Here is a 19116-nt window from a genome sequence, read left to right on the forward strand (position 1 = left end):
CGCCTCCTGGGTTTCCACGTGGTCTGCAATCAGACTCTATTGGCTCAGAGCCGCTCAGAGCCCGCCCATAGCTGCCACTGATTGGTCCGGCCAGGGACATTCCGAAGGGAACCCCTCCTCCGCAAGTGAACCCAGATGGTAAAGCAATGCATAAGCAATGCTGCCACCATCTGGCGAAAGTCAGGTAAGGGCATGATGGCTTGGCTCCAGGATTAAAATAATTCCTATCATAAAATAATTCATATCATAAAATGAAAGGATTCTCTATCAGTGGAGCCACAAAATAATCACATGTAATGTCACTGATCTAGGATCTGAACATAATGCACGCATGCGCACACACACATGCGCGCGCGCACACACACACACACACACACACACACACACACACACACACACACACACACACACACACACACACACACACACACACATTCAGCTCTACTCTCTGTCAGAAACAAAACAGTCATTTGGATTCTCAGGGGGTCAAGGTTCATGGGTCAGAGGTCACTGTACGATATGGAACAGAGTAACGTTGTTCCAAGTGTACAGCACTCTGTCTCTGGGTTAATGTTAGGGTAGAGGTTAGGGTATAGAGGGTATGTCTCTGGGTTAATGTTAGGGTAGAGGTTAGGGTATAGAGGGTATGCGCGTGACATCATCATCATAACCAGAAGTTATGCGGGAACGCCTACTGAGTGACAAAAAACTACTTTCTGGCCTTACTGCCCCAAACATCCAAACAGAAAAGTCTGATTGCATTAAACAACGTTAAACTCACTTTGCCACTCAATTTCCCATTTACTTTATGCATGCGCATACCCTCTATTAGGGTTAGGGTTAGGGTATTAGGGTATCAGGGTCAGGGTTACTGTATGATATGGAACAGCGTAACGTTGTACAGAACTTGGTGTCCGTTGTTCCAAGCATACAGTGCTCTGTCTCTGGGTTAATGTTAGGGTATAGGGTTATGGTATTAGGTATAGATAGGTATTAGGGTATCAGGGTATCAGGGTTACTGTATGATATGGAACAGAGTAACGTTGTACAGGACTTGGTGTCCGTTGTTCCAAGCGTACAGCGCTCTGTCTCGAGGGTTGTAGTCCAACATGGACAGATGGCTGTACTTGTTGGTGATGGGGATGTCCATGTACTCGTAGGTGGAGGAGTTGGTGGAGAAGGCGTAGTACACCTTGGTTCCTCCAGAGTATCCGTTGGTGACGTAGAGCGTTCCGCAGATCATGAAGGCTTCGCCGGCGCTGCGTTTAGGGTGGTTGGTGCTCCAGCTGCCAATCACCGCCAGCGTGTTGGGGTTCAGACGGCTGAGCACGATGTTCCCCGCGTTCTGATTGAAAATGTAGTACAGTACAAGTACAGTCAATACAAAAGAAATGTAGTACAGTACCAGAGGCGTTAAGTGGGTATGGCAAGGCATGGCAGTTGCCATACCTTGGCTACAGGGAAAAAAATAAAATGTACTTCTTGAAATAAATTCATCATTCATGCCTATTGCAAAGGTATGGCAATATGACTGGCTTCGCGTGTGTGCAAGACACCAGTCATGTTGCCATAACTTAGCTTTTGCTGAACTGACGCCACTGTACAGTACAAGTACTACAGCTAAACACCCTGCCTTAAAGGAACACCCCAAATAAGTCCTTTTTACGGTCTTGTTTACGTTGGAGTTCCTTGGTATTCGATTCATGGACATAGAAGATATCAACCACAAAAACATTCAACAATCATCGCAGTTATAAAAAACACTACATGTACAGAGTAGGGGAAAAGAGAGGTGGAAAGGTGTGTGTGTGTGTGTGTGTGTGTGTGTGTGTGTGTGTGTGTGTGTGTGTGTGTGTGTGTGTGTGTGTGTGTGTGTGTGTGTGTGTATGTGGGGGGGGGGGGGTGCTCACTTCTGGCCTGGCTATGGGAAACTACCTCCTTCTCTGGCCTCCTGAAAGGTGAGTTTTCACCTGTCTAGGGGAGAAGTGATAACTACCTCCTTCTCTGGCCTCCTGAAAGGTGAGGGCAGTTTTGAAGGATGCCAGTGAGCTACATGTTTTAAGGGAGGTAGCCAATGAATTCCACACCTGGGTGGCAGTGTTGTAGAAGGAGCATTCACCAATATTTGTCTTATGGCAGTGGTTCTCTTGGAGGTGTTTGGTCACCTGGTTGGTGTTGTAGCTGTGGGTGTGGCTAACATTTGGTCACCTGGTGGGTGGTTTTGTGGCTGTGGGTGGAGGTGTGTGGTCACCTGGTTGGTGGCGTAGACGGCCCAGAGCCCTCCCTCATCCACCATGAGGTCGATGTCGGAGTGACCTCCCCAGGAGTAGTGGTACATGTTGTTGTAACCCGCGAAGTCCAGCTGTCTGGAGCGAGAGATCACTGAGGTCAACAGGTCAAACTTGATGATGGTGTGGCTCTGGAACTTGTTGAAGTAGATAGAGCCGTTGTAGACCACCTATACAAATAAAGCTTATGTTTATTATAGGGAGCATTTACTATCAAACCCGGCAGAACCTTGACCGTCGGTGAGTAGGTATCTAGGTAACGCCTATGTCTATAGCTGACCTGTTGTGACATCACATTGTTGTGACATCACATTGTTCACTCAATGACCAAGCCAGCTTAACGCCTCAATGTTTATAACTGACCTGTTGTGACATCACAGTGTTGACCATATGTGGCAATGCCCATACATTAATGCTCCATATATGGCCAAGACAGAATTAATTTACAAATGCCATAATGTCTATAGCTGACCTGCCCATATATGGAGATTCCTGATGCCATCAATATTAAGCCGGTAGCTTGGAATGCCCAAGCTACCGGCCCTGTGGTCTATAACAGAGGACATCTATGATGGCAGACGTCAGTCATATCCATATTTGGGAAAATATTTTGTCCAACAACCAACCGCAACTTAAATCACAAATAAATTCCGTCCTGTGCTAATTCCTTTGCGAATGCCTTTCTCTCTTAGGGCATCTTACTGGTTATTCTTATTCTTACCTGACCGGTCCCTGACCAGGGATTAGGGTTAGGTTAGGGTTAGGTTACCTGACCCGTCCCTGACCAGGGGTTAGGGTTAGTTTAGGGTTAGGTTACCTGACCCGTCCCTGACCAGGGGTTAGGGTTAGTTTAGATTTAGGTTACCTGACCCGTCCCGGACCAGGGGTGAGGCAGGCGGTGAGACGTGAAGTTATCTGAGTCCATGAAGGCAGAGAGACTCTGGTACTCTCTGACAAAGCGGTTGTTATGGTAACCATCCATGTACCACACCTGGTTGACATGTAAACATATAAGGTTGTTATGGTAACCATCCATGTACCACACCTGGTTGGTGGAGGAAGCATGTAAACACATTATAACAATGTACACAGATATACTGTTTGTAGCCTGCAGTGTACAACACTGTTCAGTGCTTTTAAACAGATCATAATGGTTTAAATAGATCATACTGGTTTAAACAGATCATACTGGTTATAGATCATACTGGTTTAAATAGATCAAAAGGGTTTAAATAGATCATAATGGTTTAAATAGATCATACTGGTTTAAATAGATCATAATGGTTAAAATAGATCATAATGGTTTAAATGGTTTAAATAGATCATACTGGTTTAGATCATAATGTAATGTTGCTGTAGGAGCCATTGGAGGCATCTTGTTGTTTAGGCCCAATTGATGGTGTCATATCAGGGCTGGGTCAAGGCCTTGGTTGCCATGGTTACTGCAAGGTGTTTAACTCTGTTCCTAATCAGTCTCAGGTGTTGCCAGTAGCAGAGGCTGTGATTCATGAGCTGGGGTCTGTTAAGAGCCTTTTGTTTGATCATTTATTTACTTATTATTTTGTATGCTGAAAGTATAGGACCTAGCTAGGCTACAGAGAAATAAATATAATTTATGCACTCAAAGGAAACGTTTGGACGTCTGAACTCCCTCGGCAACCAGCAGCACCCAAGTATAGGACCTGAGCACTACAGTCGTAATGCTTTGTAGTGTAGGCTACCACAGGGAGCCTTCATAATGTAACATTACAGCATAATGTAATGTTGTAATGCTTTGTAGTGTAGGCTACCACAGGGAATCGTTCATTACTAATAAGTAATCAGTAATCCGTAATATTTACTCTGTTGTCCCCAGCTGGGGCCAGTGGGTCTGTCATCCATGACCCAAACCTGGATCCTGATGTCTTGATGGTGATTGGCTCAGAGATACCTGTCAACTTCCCACAGGCTGGACACACACACACACACACACACACACACACACACACACACACACACACACACACACACACACACACACACACACACACACACCTAACTTTATTGTTGTGAGAAAGAGGTACGAGTGTTTCTGCATACAGGCTCTCAGCCTCTCCTCCAGACTGGTCACTCTGGTATGTATGATTATGTATGTATATGTATATGTATATGTATAGGTGTATATACAGTATATGTATATGTATATGTAATGTATATACAGTATGTATTATGTATATGTATAATATTGTATATGTATATCATATCATATCATATCATATCATATCATATCATATCATATCATACCTAGTTTCTGCATACAGGCTCTCAGTCTCTCCTCCAGACTGGAGACTCTAGAATGAAGCTCCTGGTAATCATATCCTCCCAGAGAGTCCTGCAGACCACTCAGCATCTCTGACACGTTGCTCACTTCCTCCTTGAACTGAGACACCAGCAGAACATCTGCCTTGTAGGACTCCAGAACCCCGATGAGAGGACGCAGCTCCTCCATCTTAGCCTTTATTACCTAGAAAACACACAAACATATATCTATATGTACATCTATATCTACAGTATGTATCATACAGTATATACTGCCTTCCAGAACCCAGATGAGAGGACGCAGTTCCTCGATCCCCTATATGAAAACATACAGGTCAAACACATTATGACTAATATCTATGGGCTGTATTTTGATTGTCTATACCAGCTCTTATGCCTTAACTTAAAGGCCTGTCCATACTGTCTCCGAGCACCAAACCTTTCATCTGCAAGTTCAGATTTCCGACATGCAGCTTTCCGAACTCTAATACGGGGTAATGCTTTTCAGAAGATGTGAGTGACGCCACTTTGTAGTTGAACATGACCTTTCCGATGAAAGGTTTGGTGGTCGGAGACAGTATGGACAGGCCTTTAAGTTAAGGCATAAGAGCTTCTACTAAAATAGAGCCCTTTGTATCATAATATTGTTGTTGTCGGGTGGAAACCTTGTATGTCCAAAGCCGTTTTGTACTATTTATAATGAAAAAAAAAAAAGATCTAAACTAGCGAAAATAGACAATCTACAAGCACACAACGCCTCGTGGTGAGAGGCGTTGTGTGCTTGTAGATCTCTATTTTCACTAGTCTTGTGTGACAGTCTTGTATGCATGGTGAAGCAGAGCTTTACTTTACGAAAAATCGTACATATTTTAAACTTGGAGATACAAGGTTTCTGCCCGACAGTAACAATATACTGCCTTGTGGGACTCCAACTCCTCCATCTATATTGATCAATCTACTGTATGTATCATATACTATATAAACTGATCACCATCTATATCGATCTATCTACTGTATGTATCATATATAAACTGATCACCATCTATATTGATCTATCTACTGTATGTACAGTATCATATACTATATGTAAACACACACATACAGTATATTTATATCTGTCTATCTACTGTATGTACAGTATCATATTCTATATGTAAACTGAAGAACTGTAGAGTGGAAAACGCCGCTCTGGTCTTTGGTTCCATGATTGGTTAAAATCAAGGAATGTACGATGGACCTCATGGTATTTTAAAGGAATACATGAACACACATTCAGCCTGGCTTTACGATCCTGGCTCCACAAAGTCACTCCTTCTCAGCCTGGCTTGGCATTGCTGGCACCGAATAAACCAGGCTTATAGGGGGGAGGCTTTGTCAAACTTGGATTTGGCTTAAATCCTGGCTTATTTAATTCTAATTTGGTGAAACGGGCCCCAGGTTGTTTCAACTAATCAACAGTTTACATAATACTGAGATGTAGTGGGCGATAGAGAGTAAAAATGAAACAATTAACCTTAAAAATGACAGATTGTCTCATTAAATAATCTTTATTGTTGTTGATACAGTCGACCAGTCATAGTAAACTACTGTATCACACATAATAATGAAGAGGATCTAAAGATAATAATTAATGATCATCAAATAATCTTAAGAATCACTTAAATCCATTAACATCTCTGTACAGACATGGATGGATTGTGCATTCACAATTGAGGCAAGACAATATGAAATATGAATCAATAATGTAATATTATAATGTAATAACTAGAAAGGCGCATTCTGGGAAATTGCAAGTGTGGTTGCACTGATGTGAGATGCATGGATTTCTACACAGAGAGGGCAATTCTTTCAACACAAGATGCTGCATTCAAGTTCAGGAGAGTTTGGACAAGGCAATTCTCTTGAATGCTGCCTTCAGGTATGGCATTTGGCATTTGCATTTCTTTCACCATAGTAAAAACTGCATTCATGGTCTGGAGAGGACACTTTTTACAGAAGGGTAAAAGAGGAGGGGCTGTGTGCACGTGCCTGAAAACAAAAGCTGCCAAACAGCCATAAAAGGCATGCACATCCTGGGCCATGTAGGCTGGGTGCTGGACTAAAGTTAATCAACAATAAAAGCAAGAAAAAGTCTGCACACCAAATTTGATGTTCCCAATACTTGGTTTTTACTCCGGTGACGTTTCGAGCCTGGTGGCTCTTCTTCAGACCTGGAGACGTGGTCTGAAGAAGAGCAACCAGGCTCGAAACGTCACCTGAGTAAAAACCAAGTATTGGGAACATCAAATTTGGTGTGCGGACTTTTTCTTGCTTTTATTGCACGTGCCTGAACCACACTAATTAACATAAACTATGAAAAAGTAATGTAACAATGAGAAACCATGCTCTGCTTTGAGACATTCCTACAACCACATAGAAGTTTATAACAAACTTTAAAACCTTCATTTTGTGAACAGCACCATGCTTCAATATGTAAACAGTGTATGCATCGCCATGGTAACAGTAAACAGTGATGCATCTCCATGGTAACAGTAAACAGTGTTTATACCTCCATGGTAACAGTAAACAGTGATGCATCTCCATGGTAACAGTAAACAATGTTTATATCTCCATGGTAACAGTATACAGTGATGCGTTGCTTCCTAAGTACATTCTACAAATGTTCAGGGATAGGGAGGGGGGTTATGATTTGAGATGGGATCTTAATCTAAAACAACGCATTGCTATTACCACTCGGAAGAGTATGTGCATTTCTGTTTGCGGAGTAAAAATCTGGAATGGCTTGTCGGAGGAGGTCAAACATAGCATTAATATCTTACAATTTAAAAAAACGTCTCAAACATATTATTCTGGCTAAATACAACTTAATTTAAATTAATAAATAAAGTAAGGGGGTTACAGTCATGATGATTGTGTAATGGCAAGTATGGTAATATTGGTGGTATGGGTTGTGGTTTTGAGGAGGACCATTTTACAAATGATGATAATAATAATGATAAAAAATCTTTTTGGATACTGGTATATCCTTGATTTGGTAAGCTTTTTGTCATTTCTTCTTTGTTTTAGTTTTTTTTCTCTTTGTGCTTTTTTCTTTGTTATATTTTGCTGCTTGAATCTTTTGAAACCATGAGTATGTGCATAGGATAGGCTTCTACAAGCTCTAAGCTTCAGCCTAGTCGTTTTGATCATCTTAACAGTGTAACCAATGTTTTTTTTTGTTCATATATGATTGTGTTGTTGTATGTTTTATTTATGCTGTGATGATCAAATAAACTTAAACTTAAACTTGCCGTGGCGATCATGGTTACACATTTGTATAAAGCCTGAATGCAGGATGAGCCATCAACCTTTTTTTTCACGTTTTCCAGGAAAACACGAGATCTAAAATACCTTTACTTATGTAAACTGTTATACTAAGATGGAGGCACTATATGAATGCACCATTTACCATTTTGCCTAAGTCCTGCCCCATGCAAGATTACACTATTTCCATAGACAGACAACGCTAGAAACCTTGGTGTGGTCCTGGACAGGCAGCTATCATTCAAGTCACCCGGTCCTGTAGGTTCACACTCTATAACATCCATAGGATCAGACCCTTCCTCACCCAGGAGTCAGCCCAGCTCCTCATCCAGACATGTCATATCAAAACTCCACTACTGTAACTCTCTCCTCAATTCTACCAGATTCATCTTGATCACATACTATAGACATCATGTGTTCCTATTTGTGTGACATTAGGATAAAATCAATAACATAAAATATCAAAAAGGTTTTTCCTTGGCCTGTAGGGAGTGCATATATTGTACAAAGTTTTACACAGATCGGTGCAGTTATAAGTAAAAACACAAATTAACCTGTTATAGCGCCATCATGAGGCTGATTTTAAAATATTCAAGTGCCATTTCTTCCTCGGCCTAGTGGGAATGTGCATGCAAATATTGCACGCTGTGTTCATGAATTGAGGCATTTTGTGCAAACTTTGGAAGCCAATCTTAGACAATCAGAATGGAATATGAAAAATCTGAAATCTGTTTAATGACTATAGACATATTGTGTACCCATCTGTGCGATGTTTTGTAAAGTTCAGCCTCCTGGTGGCGCTATAACAGACCCATGTGAAAAAGATTGGAGCAGACGAGGTTCTGCTCTAGCATCCAGGGAGTGTGTGTGCACAGTTTGGCTGCAATCAAGCCAACAGAGCTGGAGATTAGCCGTTCACAGACAGAAGGACAGAAAACAGGGGGCTTTCAGCCTGGCGGAGACAATTAGACCCTTGGTTTGGTAACAGTCCATTGGTTAGTTAGTTCAGTGCCAACTACAGTAGTACGTCTATTGTAGTTGTAGGGTAGAGTTTGTAGTTTGTTCAGTTTCTACTAGTAGGTTTATTGTAATTGTAATGGTTGTATTGGAGTGTAGTTTGCTAACAGTTTGTAGTTACAGTTCAGAGCCTTGCCATCAGTATATCCTCCCCTGTGGTTTGGTACGACTGGAGAGGTTTTGTAGAGAGTGCCTGGTCTTCCTAACATTGTGCTGATGTTGTCCTAATCTTCTCCTGACGTTAGCCCTGCAAGCAAGACAAAATAACACTGTTGAGTGTTTGTGATGTGAGGCCTAGTGTTTAGGGTGCCATGTCACCACCTAAACCTAACCTTAACCCTAACCTCAGTAACACTATGCCTAAACCTAACCTTAACCTTAACCCTAACCTCAGTAAAACTAACGCTGGTGAATCATGCTAACCTGGTGAATGTTAACCTGGTCGGACCAACAGGAGGTTGAACCAATGCTCAGTCCTGTGTTTTAGCAAGTTTGCTTCACAAGTCGTACCAAGTGGACTAATTAAAGGTCTACTAAATGGCTTTTTCAGTCATTTTATTTTGAAGTTGCAGTCTGAAACAGAAGCCTGCATGTTTCTGAACCAATCAGAAGGTCCCATCCCTTCAGGCGATGGCACGGTAAAATCTGACTCACATGATGCCGCATGATAGTGTGCTTCTGCGTTCGAATGCGGCTCAAAGGGACTTCTGACAATCACACGCTGGCAGGGTGGGATTTGGGAGAACGCAGTTGCCTCTCGCTATCATACCGTGATGCCCAGTGTTATTGTTTGTTAGGCCAAGGCAGGGAAGACTGTGCAGAATGTTTGTTACCAAGTTGCTTAATTCTAACCTATGATGTGTGATGTTTTAGTGCTGATTAAGTTTACAATCAGTATTACACCGCCTGGATATCATCTTGAATGAGATTCAAAACAGAGTCGTTCTGTAATTTTTCTGTTTGGAGGAAGGGAATCAAACAGGTGAATGTAATCAAGATTCATTAATATCCTATCCATGTCATCACGCAGCACGTTTCCTTGATCTTTTTTTCCACTGTTGTTACGGTAGATATGACCATATGATGACCATGCTATATGCTCTAAAAGTGGGAAAAACATATTTTTCTCTGTTCCGTGTAGAGTAGTCAAAGGCTTTAATTTCAAGGACCCCCATAACTCTGAGTGTACATCTGTACATGCAGAACCACTAAACACTGCCAGCTATTTTTAGTTTTCCCTAATCTTTAAGTCATCACAGAACCTTCATCTCCAGAACAACGGTAATCTATGCTTCCACGGGGAAATAACTCAACAAGCAAGTGAATTCCATCAGCGCTTCTGGCAACATGTTCTCACCCCCAAGGCGTCAGATGCCTGACTCCCTGCCAAGTACCCCACTGCTTCCAGTGGGCCACGCCTCGGGTATGCCCAATGCGTCTGGCCCCAGACACATTCTTTTCTACACTTGCTCCCTCTATCTGTCAGGTCTAGAATCGCCAGAAAAAAATAAAAAAGAGAATCCCTGAGTAGGATTTGAAACCACTACATTGGGTTTGCCTCCCACTTAGGGGAGATATCCATCCATCCATCCACCCATCCCAGTCACTAACTATCTCCATGTGCGTCTCAGATTAGACGCCCAAAAAATCCCAGCGTGTTTCAGGCATGACACCGAAAGCGAGACCAAAGCGCGTCAAGGGTGAGACGCAGTAGGGGTGAGACGCAGTAGGGGTGAGAGGGGTGAGACGCAGTAGGGCTGAGACTCAGTAGGGGTGAGAAAGGGTTGCTTCTGGAGTTATGAGTTGAAACAGTTTTATTACCTTGCTTTTGGTTTACAATTGTATTGTGATTTTTGTGTTTTACACAAATTATCATAACTTATCATGTTTTTGGTTTGTTTCACTCTTTTCTTACATTGTATTGTCTGTAAATAATAATAATACTAATAACCAGTAAGACTCCCTAATCGGGAGATAAGCGACCGTTGGTCGCTTATCTCCACAAATAGGCCAAAAGTTTGTTTTACCAATTATTACACTCTATGTGAACATTTACATCAACAAATCCCAAGTACTGGTTTTTAGGGGTGTAATAAGGGTAATAATAATAATAATAATAATATTGACCTTGTACTGTCGGGCTACGTTGTTCTCATGTCCTTCCTCCACCTGGTGGAACTTGTTCTCCAGACCTTTGAGCTGAACCTCCATCTGCTCCACGAAGTGGAGGTCCCTCTGAGTCCTCTGGTCCAACACCTCGATGGACTGACTCATGTTCTGTACCTTTAACAACATCAGAACATATCATAAGAACATAACATAACAACATAAGATCATTTTATAACAACTGAAGATCCTCTGGTCCAACATCTCTATGGATATGGGCTAAATATTGATGGTATTAGGGATTATATTAGTGTGGTTGCCCTAACAGGGAATCATCTGGGAATCAGATGTAGAGGTCAGCTCCATATATGGAGATCTAGGTGATGATCCAGTCGTCTCCATGTATAGATATCCATGGTTTGATCTTTGATGAGGTGATGTCACAACAAGTGATGTCACAATGTCAACAACAGGTCAGCAGCTATATACATTGAGGCCTTACTCACGTACGGACAAGATGTGCCAGTTTTCATAGTTAACTGCAATCTATGTTTGCAATAACATATAAAGACATAACATACATGTTCTCCCACGTTTAAAAGCTCATCTCTTCAGACTCTACTTCATCATCATCATCATCATCATCATTTGTACTTTGGCAGATATTTTGTCTAAAATTCATAATATTAGAGTTATTGCACTCAAACAAAACATGGAACTCATCCCAACTCGTTTCTGGCTTCTCTCCAGCCCTTTCTATCTACTCCTAGATAACAAGTTATATATCTAGATCTAGATCTAGATAAAAGATCTAGATCCGTCCTGTTATTCACGCTGAAATGACAAACAGCCTGATATACCAGTTGTCTGTACTGGTTTTCACACAACAGATAGTTGTCTGAACTGGTTTTCACCCAACAGATATATTAGTTGTCTGTTCTTGTTTTCACCCAACAGATATTTCTCTAACTTAAACTCTTGTTTGAACTCCACATAAATGTCACATGATGTCATACTATTACGTTCACTTTGACACTTTTGAAGGAAGTGATCTTTCAGCCTTTGTTCAACATTTAAAGTAGTACTTGCGCGCTCTGCAGGTTGGCACCTCGACAGAATGCAGTTCTAGTCGTTTTTACTTTTAGTATGGACTTGGGGAATTTAAGATGTAGCCTATAAAATACAAAATAAAAAAAACTTTTTTTTTTTTTTTTAAATCCCCAGACTTCACATGTGTAAAACATAAATGGCCTAACACAACATTTAGTGGTCAAATGTTCCTCGTTCACCTCCCAGCCACCCTAACACAACATTTAGTGGTCGAATGTTCCTCCTTCACCTCTCAGCCACCCTAACACAACATTTAGTGGTCAAATGTTCCTCCTTCACCTCTCAGCCACCTTAACACAACATTTAGTGGTCAAATGTTCCTCCTTCACCTCTCAGCCACCTTAACACAACATTTAGTGGTCAAATGTTCCTCGTTCACCTCCCAGCCACCCTAACACAACATTTAGTGGTCAAATGTTCCTCCTTCACCTCTCAGCCACCTTAACACAACATTTAGTGGTCAAATGTTCCTCCTTCACCTCTCAGCCACCTTAACACAACATTTAGTGGTCAAATGTTCATCGTTCACCTCTCAGCCACCTTAACACAACATTTAGTGGTCAAATGTTCATCGTTCACCTCTCAGCCACCTTAACACAACATTTAGTGGTCAAATGTTTCTCGTTCACCTCCCAGCCACCCTAACACAACATTTAGTGGTCAAATGTTCCTCGTTCACCTCCCAGCCACCCTAGCACTCTACTTTACTTTGTCTATTTAGACTGGACACAAAATATTAATGAACCAGATTAAACAAAGATGCTAATTTAATGTACATCTCCACCAAAAAAAAACAAACACATAAAAACATTGTAGTAGACAGTAGTTGTTGTTGTTACAGTAGTAGGATATAGTAGTAGTAGTATTAAAAACTTCTACAGTGATAGTCGTAGATGTTTATTTACAGTAGTAGTAACAGTAGTAATGATTGTATTTGCGACCGCAGGGAGAATTTACTATCAAACCCGGCAGATCCTGTCCGTCAGTGAGTCGGTGAGTAGGTAGGTAACGCCTCAATGTCTATAGCTGAAACGGTGAGCGTGTCATATAGGGGGCACGGAGGCGCAGTGGTTAGCGCTTTGCCTCACAGCTAGAAGGTCCATTACATAGTCAATTGGCACTGGGTGAAAATGGGTTACAAAATCGTGGGATAATAAAAAAAATTAGGGCTGGGAAGCGATTACAATTTTTAATCTAATTAATTACAGGCTCTGTGATTAATTAATCGCAATTAATCGCATTTTAATCGCACATCGATATTTGACCTGAGAAGCTTTTTTTTTCAAGTAAAACACATTTTGTTGTATGAGTGAATCAACAAGTGAGTTTTTTAAATCTAAATTTCGCATCCACTGGGCCAAGCAAAGCACTCTGATCGGCTTCTCCCTTTGTGTTTGTTGTCTCTTCTTTATTGGAGCATCGCTATGATCGGTATGCCCGAAACTGAAGGTTCTGTGGTGCAAAAACTAAGTGCGATTAAAATGCGTACATTTCTTTAATCGCGTTAATTTTCTGTAATTAATTAATCGCAATTAATCAGTTAAAGTCCCAGCCTTAAAAAAATGTTCGAAGTGAAGCAGTGAAATGTTATTCTATGTGTTCTAGAGCTATGAAATCTGTGTTCTAGATCTATGCATTCTGTGTTCTAGATCTATACTTTCTATGTGCTTTAGTTCTATAAGTGCTTTAGTTCTATTTAGTTCTAAGTGAAGCGGTGAAATGTTATTCTATGTGTTCTAGAGCTATGACATCTGTGTTCTAGATCTATACATTCTGTGTTCTAGATCTATACTTTCTATGTGCTTTAGTTCTATATTTTTATGAATTCTGAATGAATGAATGATTTTGTCTGGAGGGCCAAATTGTCATGTGAAGCTTGACCAATCCTCAATTCTGCATGCACGGGACAATGTACGGGACACACAAAGCCACTGCTTGGAAGCAGCTTTCACCGCTTCAAAAAAACCACACAAATATGATGTTTATAGGCACTTCTGAAAGCACGTGAAACCAAGTCATCAGGTGAGGTGGTCTCAAGCTGTCCATGAATAATGGCAGTATGTTCCTCTCCATGCTGACTGTATCGAAGGGTCCAATATGTATATATAATATATTTTTATTAATTCTGAGTGGATGAATGGTTTTATCTGGAGGGCCAAATTGTCATTTGAAAGCTTGACCAGTCCTCACATCGGGACGCACGAGACGGACAAAGCCACTTCTGGGAAGCGGTTTTCACCACTTCAAAAATTATGTTAAAAAAATGTCTATAGCTGACCTGTTGTGACATCACATTGTTGACCCATATTTGGCAATGCCCATATATGGACGCTTCATATATGGCCAAGACGGAATTCATTTACAAATTCCTCAATATCTATAGCTGATGACTTGACCCTATATGGAGATCCCTGTTGTCATCAAAATTAAGCCCACAGCTTGGAATGCCCATATATGGACATATTGTGTGAGTCTCATGTGGTCTATAACATAAGACATCTATGATGTCAGATGTCAGTCATATCCATATCTGGGAAAATATTTTGTCCCCAACTTAAACAACCAACCACAACAGTAATAGTCTTACTGGTAGTAATTATAGTATACTGTAGTAGTAGTATCAATACCCTCTGAGCAATAGTTGTATTAGACATCTGGTTAATATATACGTCTAGATTTGATTTTTTTTTTTACGTCTAAGCTAAGACTAAATGTTGATTAGACGAAGATTAATTCCTTCTCCAGTAACAGTCGTAGTTGTTTATTTACAGTATAATAGTATTTATAGCAGTTACAGTAGTTGTATTAATACCTTCTCCAGTAACAGTCGTAGTTGTTTAGTCCGGGCGTCTCTGGAGCAGACGGTTTGTTGAGGAGCGACGACCGTGCAAACACACCGACCCTCCGTGTCCTGAGCTGAACTGTACACCTGCCATCCTTCATCTGAGGGGACCGGGAAGACCTACGTACGCATGCACGCACACGCGCACATGCACACGCATGCACGCACGCACACACACGGACATGCGCACGCATGCACACACGCAGAATCACACACACACAAAGAGAGAATTCATATTTCAGCAGATTGATTGATTGATTGATTGATTGATTGATTGACACAGGTACAGTCAGACATTTAGACTAAAAGGATAACACAACAACATCTTGGAGACTTGTTCGATTATGTAGCAAAAACTGTTAAGAGTATTGTACTATACTGTATTGTTACGGTATTGACCATATTGTATTAATTTAATGCTATGGTCACTACCGCAACAATACAGTCACTACCAAAACAATACAGTGACTACCAAAACAATACAGTCACTACCGCAACAATACAGTCACTACCGAAACAATACAGTCACTACCGCGACAATACAGTCACTATCGCAGCAATACAGTCACTATCGCAACAATACAGTCACTATCGCAACATTACAGTCACTACCGAAACAATACAGTCACTACGGAAACACCAGCTGTTTTATCAAAAATAAAAGATAATGAATGATAAACTAATATTTTATGATAATAACTGGTTTGATTAATCTTAAAGAATAAACAATACAAAAATATGTTAATATATTAATTTAAATGTGTTTAATTGTGGAAAGCACCACATTAATTTGTAAAAATAGCCTGTACATGGGGGAATAGAAAAAAAAACATATAAATAGATTAATATAATTATCTTAATTTAAAGGAAATTCGAAAAAAACGTATGGAAATACAATATGATGATTGACTGGGCTTTTACTAAATATGCATTCCTTAGAACTGGTGGAACATGGATATGGTCAACGTTCTTTCTAAAAAATAGCATACAAATTTCACACAATTTCCAACTCTGAATTTGAACCAATTCGGTAGAATGCCTTATATAGGGTTGCCTTATATCAATTAAATGTACCTGATAGAAAATACAATGATAGTAAATATATGTATCATAGATAGATGTATTCATATATTATATTAGATTAGACAGACAGACAGACAGACAGACAGACAGACAGACAGACAGACAGACAGACAGACAGACAGACAGACAGACAGGTAGATAGATAGATAGATAGATAGATAGATAGATAGATAGATAGATAGATAGATACCTGTGTGAATTCAGTTCCCAGCAGCAGTAGATATATATAATAGATAGGTAGATATATATATAATAGATAGGTAGATAAAGATAATAGATAGGTAGATATATATAATAGATAGGTAGATATATATATAATAGATAGGTAGATAAAGATAATAGATAGGTAGATATAGATAATAGATAGGTAGGTAGGTACAGTAGGTAGATAGATCTATAGATATATACCTGTGTAAATTCAGTTCCCAACAGCAGCAGCAGAACAAGATGCAGAAACTCACGCGACGCCTCCATCCTTCCTTCTGTCTCTTCTCTTCTCTTCTCTTCTCTTCTCTTCTCTTCTCTTCTCTTCTCTCGTTCCTCCTCTCTTCTGTCACAGATGTCTCTCTCTCTCTCTCTCTCTCTCTCTCTCTCTCTCTCTCTCTCTCTCTCTCTGAGGTGATAAATTAAAGATTGGCTCCAGAAGCACAAATCATCGGTGTGGAAAAAGCACGCGGTGCTTCTCAGTGTGAAGATAAACCTACTGTATGCTGTATACAACCATAGACTGTATGCTGTATACAACCTACTGTATGCTGTATACAACCTACTGTATGTTGTATACAACCTACTGTATGCTGTATACAACCTACTGTATGCTGTATACAACCTACTGTATGCTGTATACAACCTACTGTATGTTGTATACAACCTACTGTATGCTGTATACAACCTACTGTATGCTGTATACAACCTACTGTATGCTGTATACAACCTACTGTATGCTGTATACAACCTACTGTATGCTGTATACAACCTACTGTATGTTGTATACAACCTACTGTATGTCGTATACAACCTACTGTATGTCGTATACAACCTACTGTATGCTGTATACAACCTACTGTATGTTGTATACAACATACAGTAGGTTGTACAGCACAGATCTGGGATCTGTGTGTTAATAGAAACAAGCTCTCAGTGTGATGAGAGGAACATGCTCTCTGTGGGAGAGGAGTTCTACATACAGTAGCTGCTGTATGACAACACACATCTGATCTGATCTAGGATCAGTGAAACATGCTCTCTCTCTCTGTGTGAGGATGAACCTACACTACAGTAACATAACATTGTATAGTATAGTATAGTGTAGTGTATATAACATCACATACAGTATAGTGTAGTGTACACAACATCATACAGTATAGTGTAGTGTACTTAACATCATACAGTATAGTGTAGTGTACATAACATCATACAGTATAGTGTAGTGTACATAACATCACATACAGTATAGTGTAGTGTACATAACATCACATACAGTATAGTGTATTGTACATAACACCACACCACATACAGTGTAGTGTACATAACACCACATACAGTGTAGTGTACATAACATCATACAGTATAGTGTAGTGTACATAACATCATACAGTATAGTGTAGTGTACATAACATCATACAGTATAGTGTAGTGTACATAACGTTACATACAGTATAGTGTAGTGTACATAACACCACACCACATACAGTGTAGTGTACATAACATCATACAGTATAGTGTAGTGTACATAACACCACACCACATACAGTGTAGTGTACATAACATCATACAGTATAGTGTAGTGTACATAACACCACAGAAGAAGGAATCATGCTGTTCTCTGTGTGATCATCAACACAGACCTGAGATCAGAGCGGGAGAGGAGAGCAACATGCATGCACACACACACACACACACACACACACACACACGCCTGCACGCGCATGCATGCACACCCACATGCATGCACACGTACGCACGCACGCACGCGGATGAACAGGTTGCGGGTTCCAAACCCGTAGCAACCTGCTACCATCCATGGCTCCTGCAATGCATTGTGGGATGTCTCTGTTACCTAGCAACCAGCGGAGGGGAATTCAGAAACACATGACCCAGTTATCAGAGACACTCTCTCTCTCTCTCTCTATGTATATGGCTCTCTCTCTCTCTCGCTATATATATATAAATATATATGGCTCTCTCTCTCTCTCTCTCTCTATGGCTCTCTCTATCTCTCGCTCTCTCTCATACATACTGTATATGATTTATATTGTAGCCTACATACAGTATAAACACTCCTGGTGAATGATAAAACCATAAAACATTTGAATATTTAATAATATCGATCACCAGACACCGGCCGTCTGCAATTTTCAAAACTGTTACTTTTCAGAATTCCAATTCAAAAACAGGGTGAGAAGTGACCTCACGCTGAAAAAACAGACACTGACACAATATGTCCATATGGGCATTCCCAGATATGGGCTTAATATTGATGACATCAGGCATTTCCATAGATGGGCACCCTGGGCACGACCTGCGCTGTGCATTGCATGCAACGGAAGTGGTGGAAGTGCTGCGATTAAGGGAAGTTACATCACACGGCGCAGGTCTGTTTACATTCCCTGGCGAAACAAACCTAAATAGATTGTAGCTCTTAACTCGCTCTTAATAGGTGTAATCCATGTTTTTGTTTGGATATTGTTTATTGCGAGCACAACTGAAGGAGCGGGAGAAGTAGAACAGATTTTCTTTTCTAATGGGGAATACGTTTGCAGGAACTGTGAAAAAAAAAAGACTTCTGGGCAAATTCTCAGTCCAAGTCCCACCTTCCTATCCACTCTCTGCCTCATGTGGTGACCAGACTTTTCTCTTTGAGATGAGTTAGGCTAGGACAGAATTAAGGACAGAATTAATTTGCAGGTGTGGTTGCTGTGACGCGAGTCACACTTGCAAATGAATTCTGTCTTGGCCATATATAGAGCGTGACATGAGGCGTGACTGACTGACTGACACACATGAGCTGCAGGTTTTCATTGTAAATGCGACATACGGTCGCAATTAATTATTAGGCTACATTTCATT

The 19116-nt window shown here is 40.6% G+C and overlaps 1 protein-coding gene across 1 annotated transcript; it reads right to left on the bottom strand.

The window, feature by feature from the left end:
• Window positions 1–1015: 1015 nt before the first annotated feature.
• On the bottom strand, window positions 1016–16521 carry LOC308294960 (noelin-like; the record flags this gene model as incomplete). The annotated part of the gene is made up of 8 exons (XM_080737896.1): window positions 1016–1345; window positions 2252–2458; window positions 3154–3279; window positions 4130–4236; window positions 4572–4791; window positions 11034–11189; window positions 14935–15084; window positions 16456–16521. 8 exons carry the CDS (start codon window positions 16519–16521, stop codon window positions 1016–1018), a joined length of 1362 nt encoding a protein of 453 aa, XP_080594022.1.
• Window positions 16522–19116: the final 2595 nt, after the last annotated feature.

The sequence above is a fragment of the Nannobrachium achirus genome (assembly GCF_963921795.1).
Source record: "Nannobrachium achirus genome assembly, chromosome: 12".
Taxonomy (NCBI): Eukaryota; Metazoa; Chordata; class Actinopteri; order Myctophiformes; family Myctophidae; genus Nannobrachium; species Nannobrachium achirus.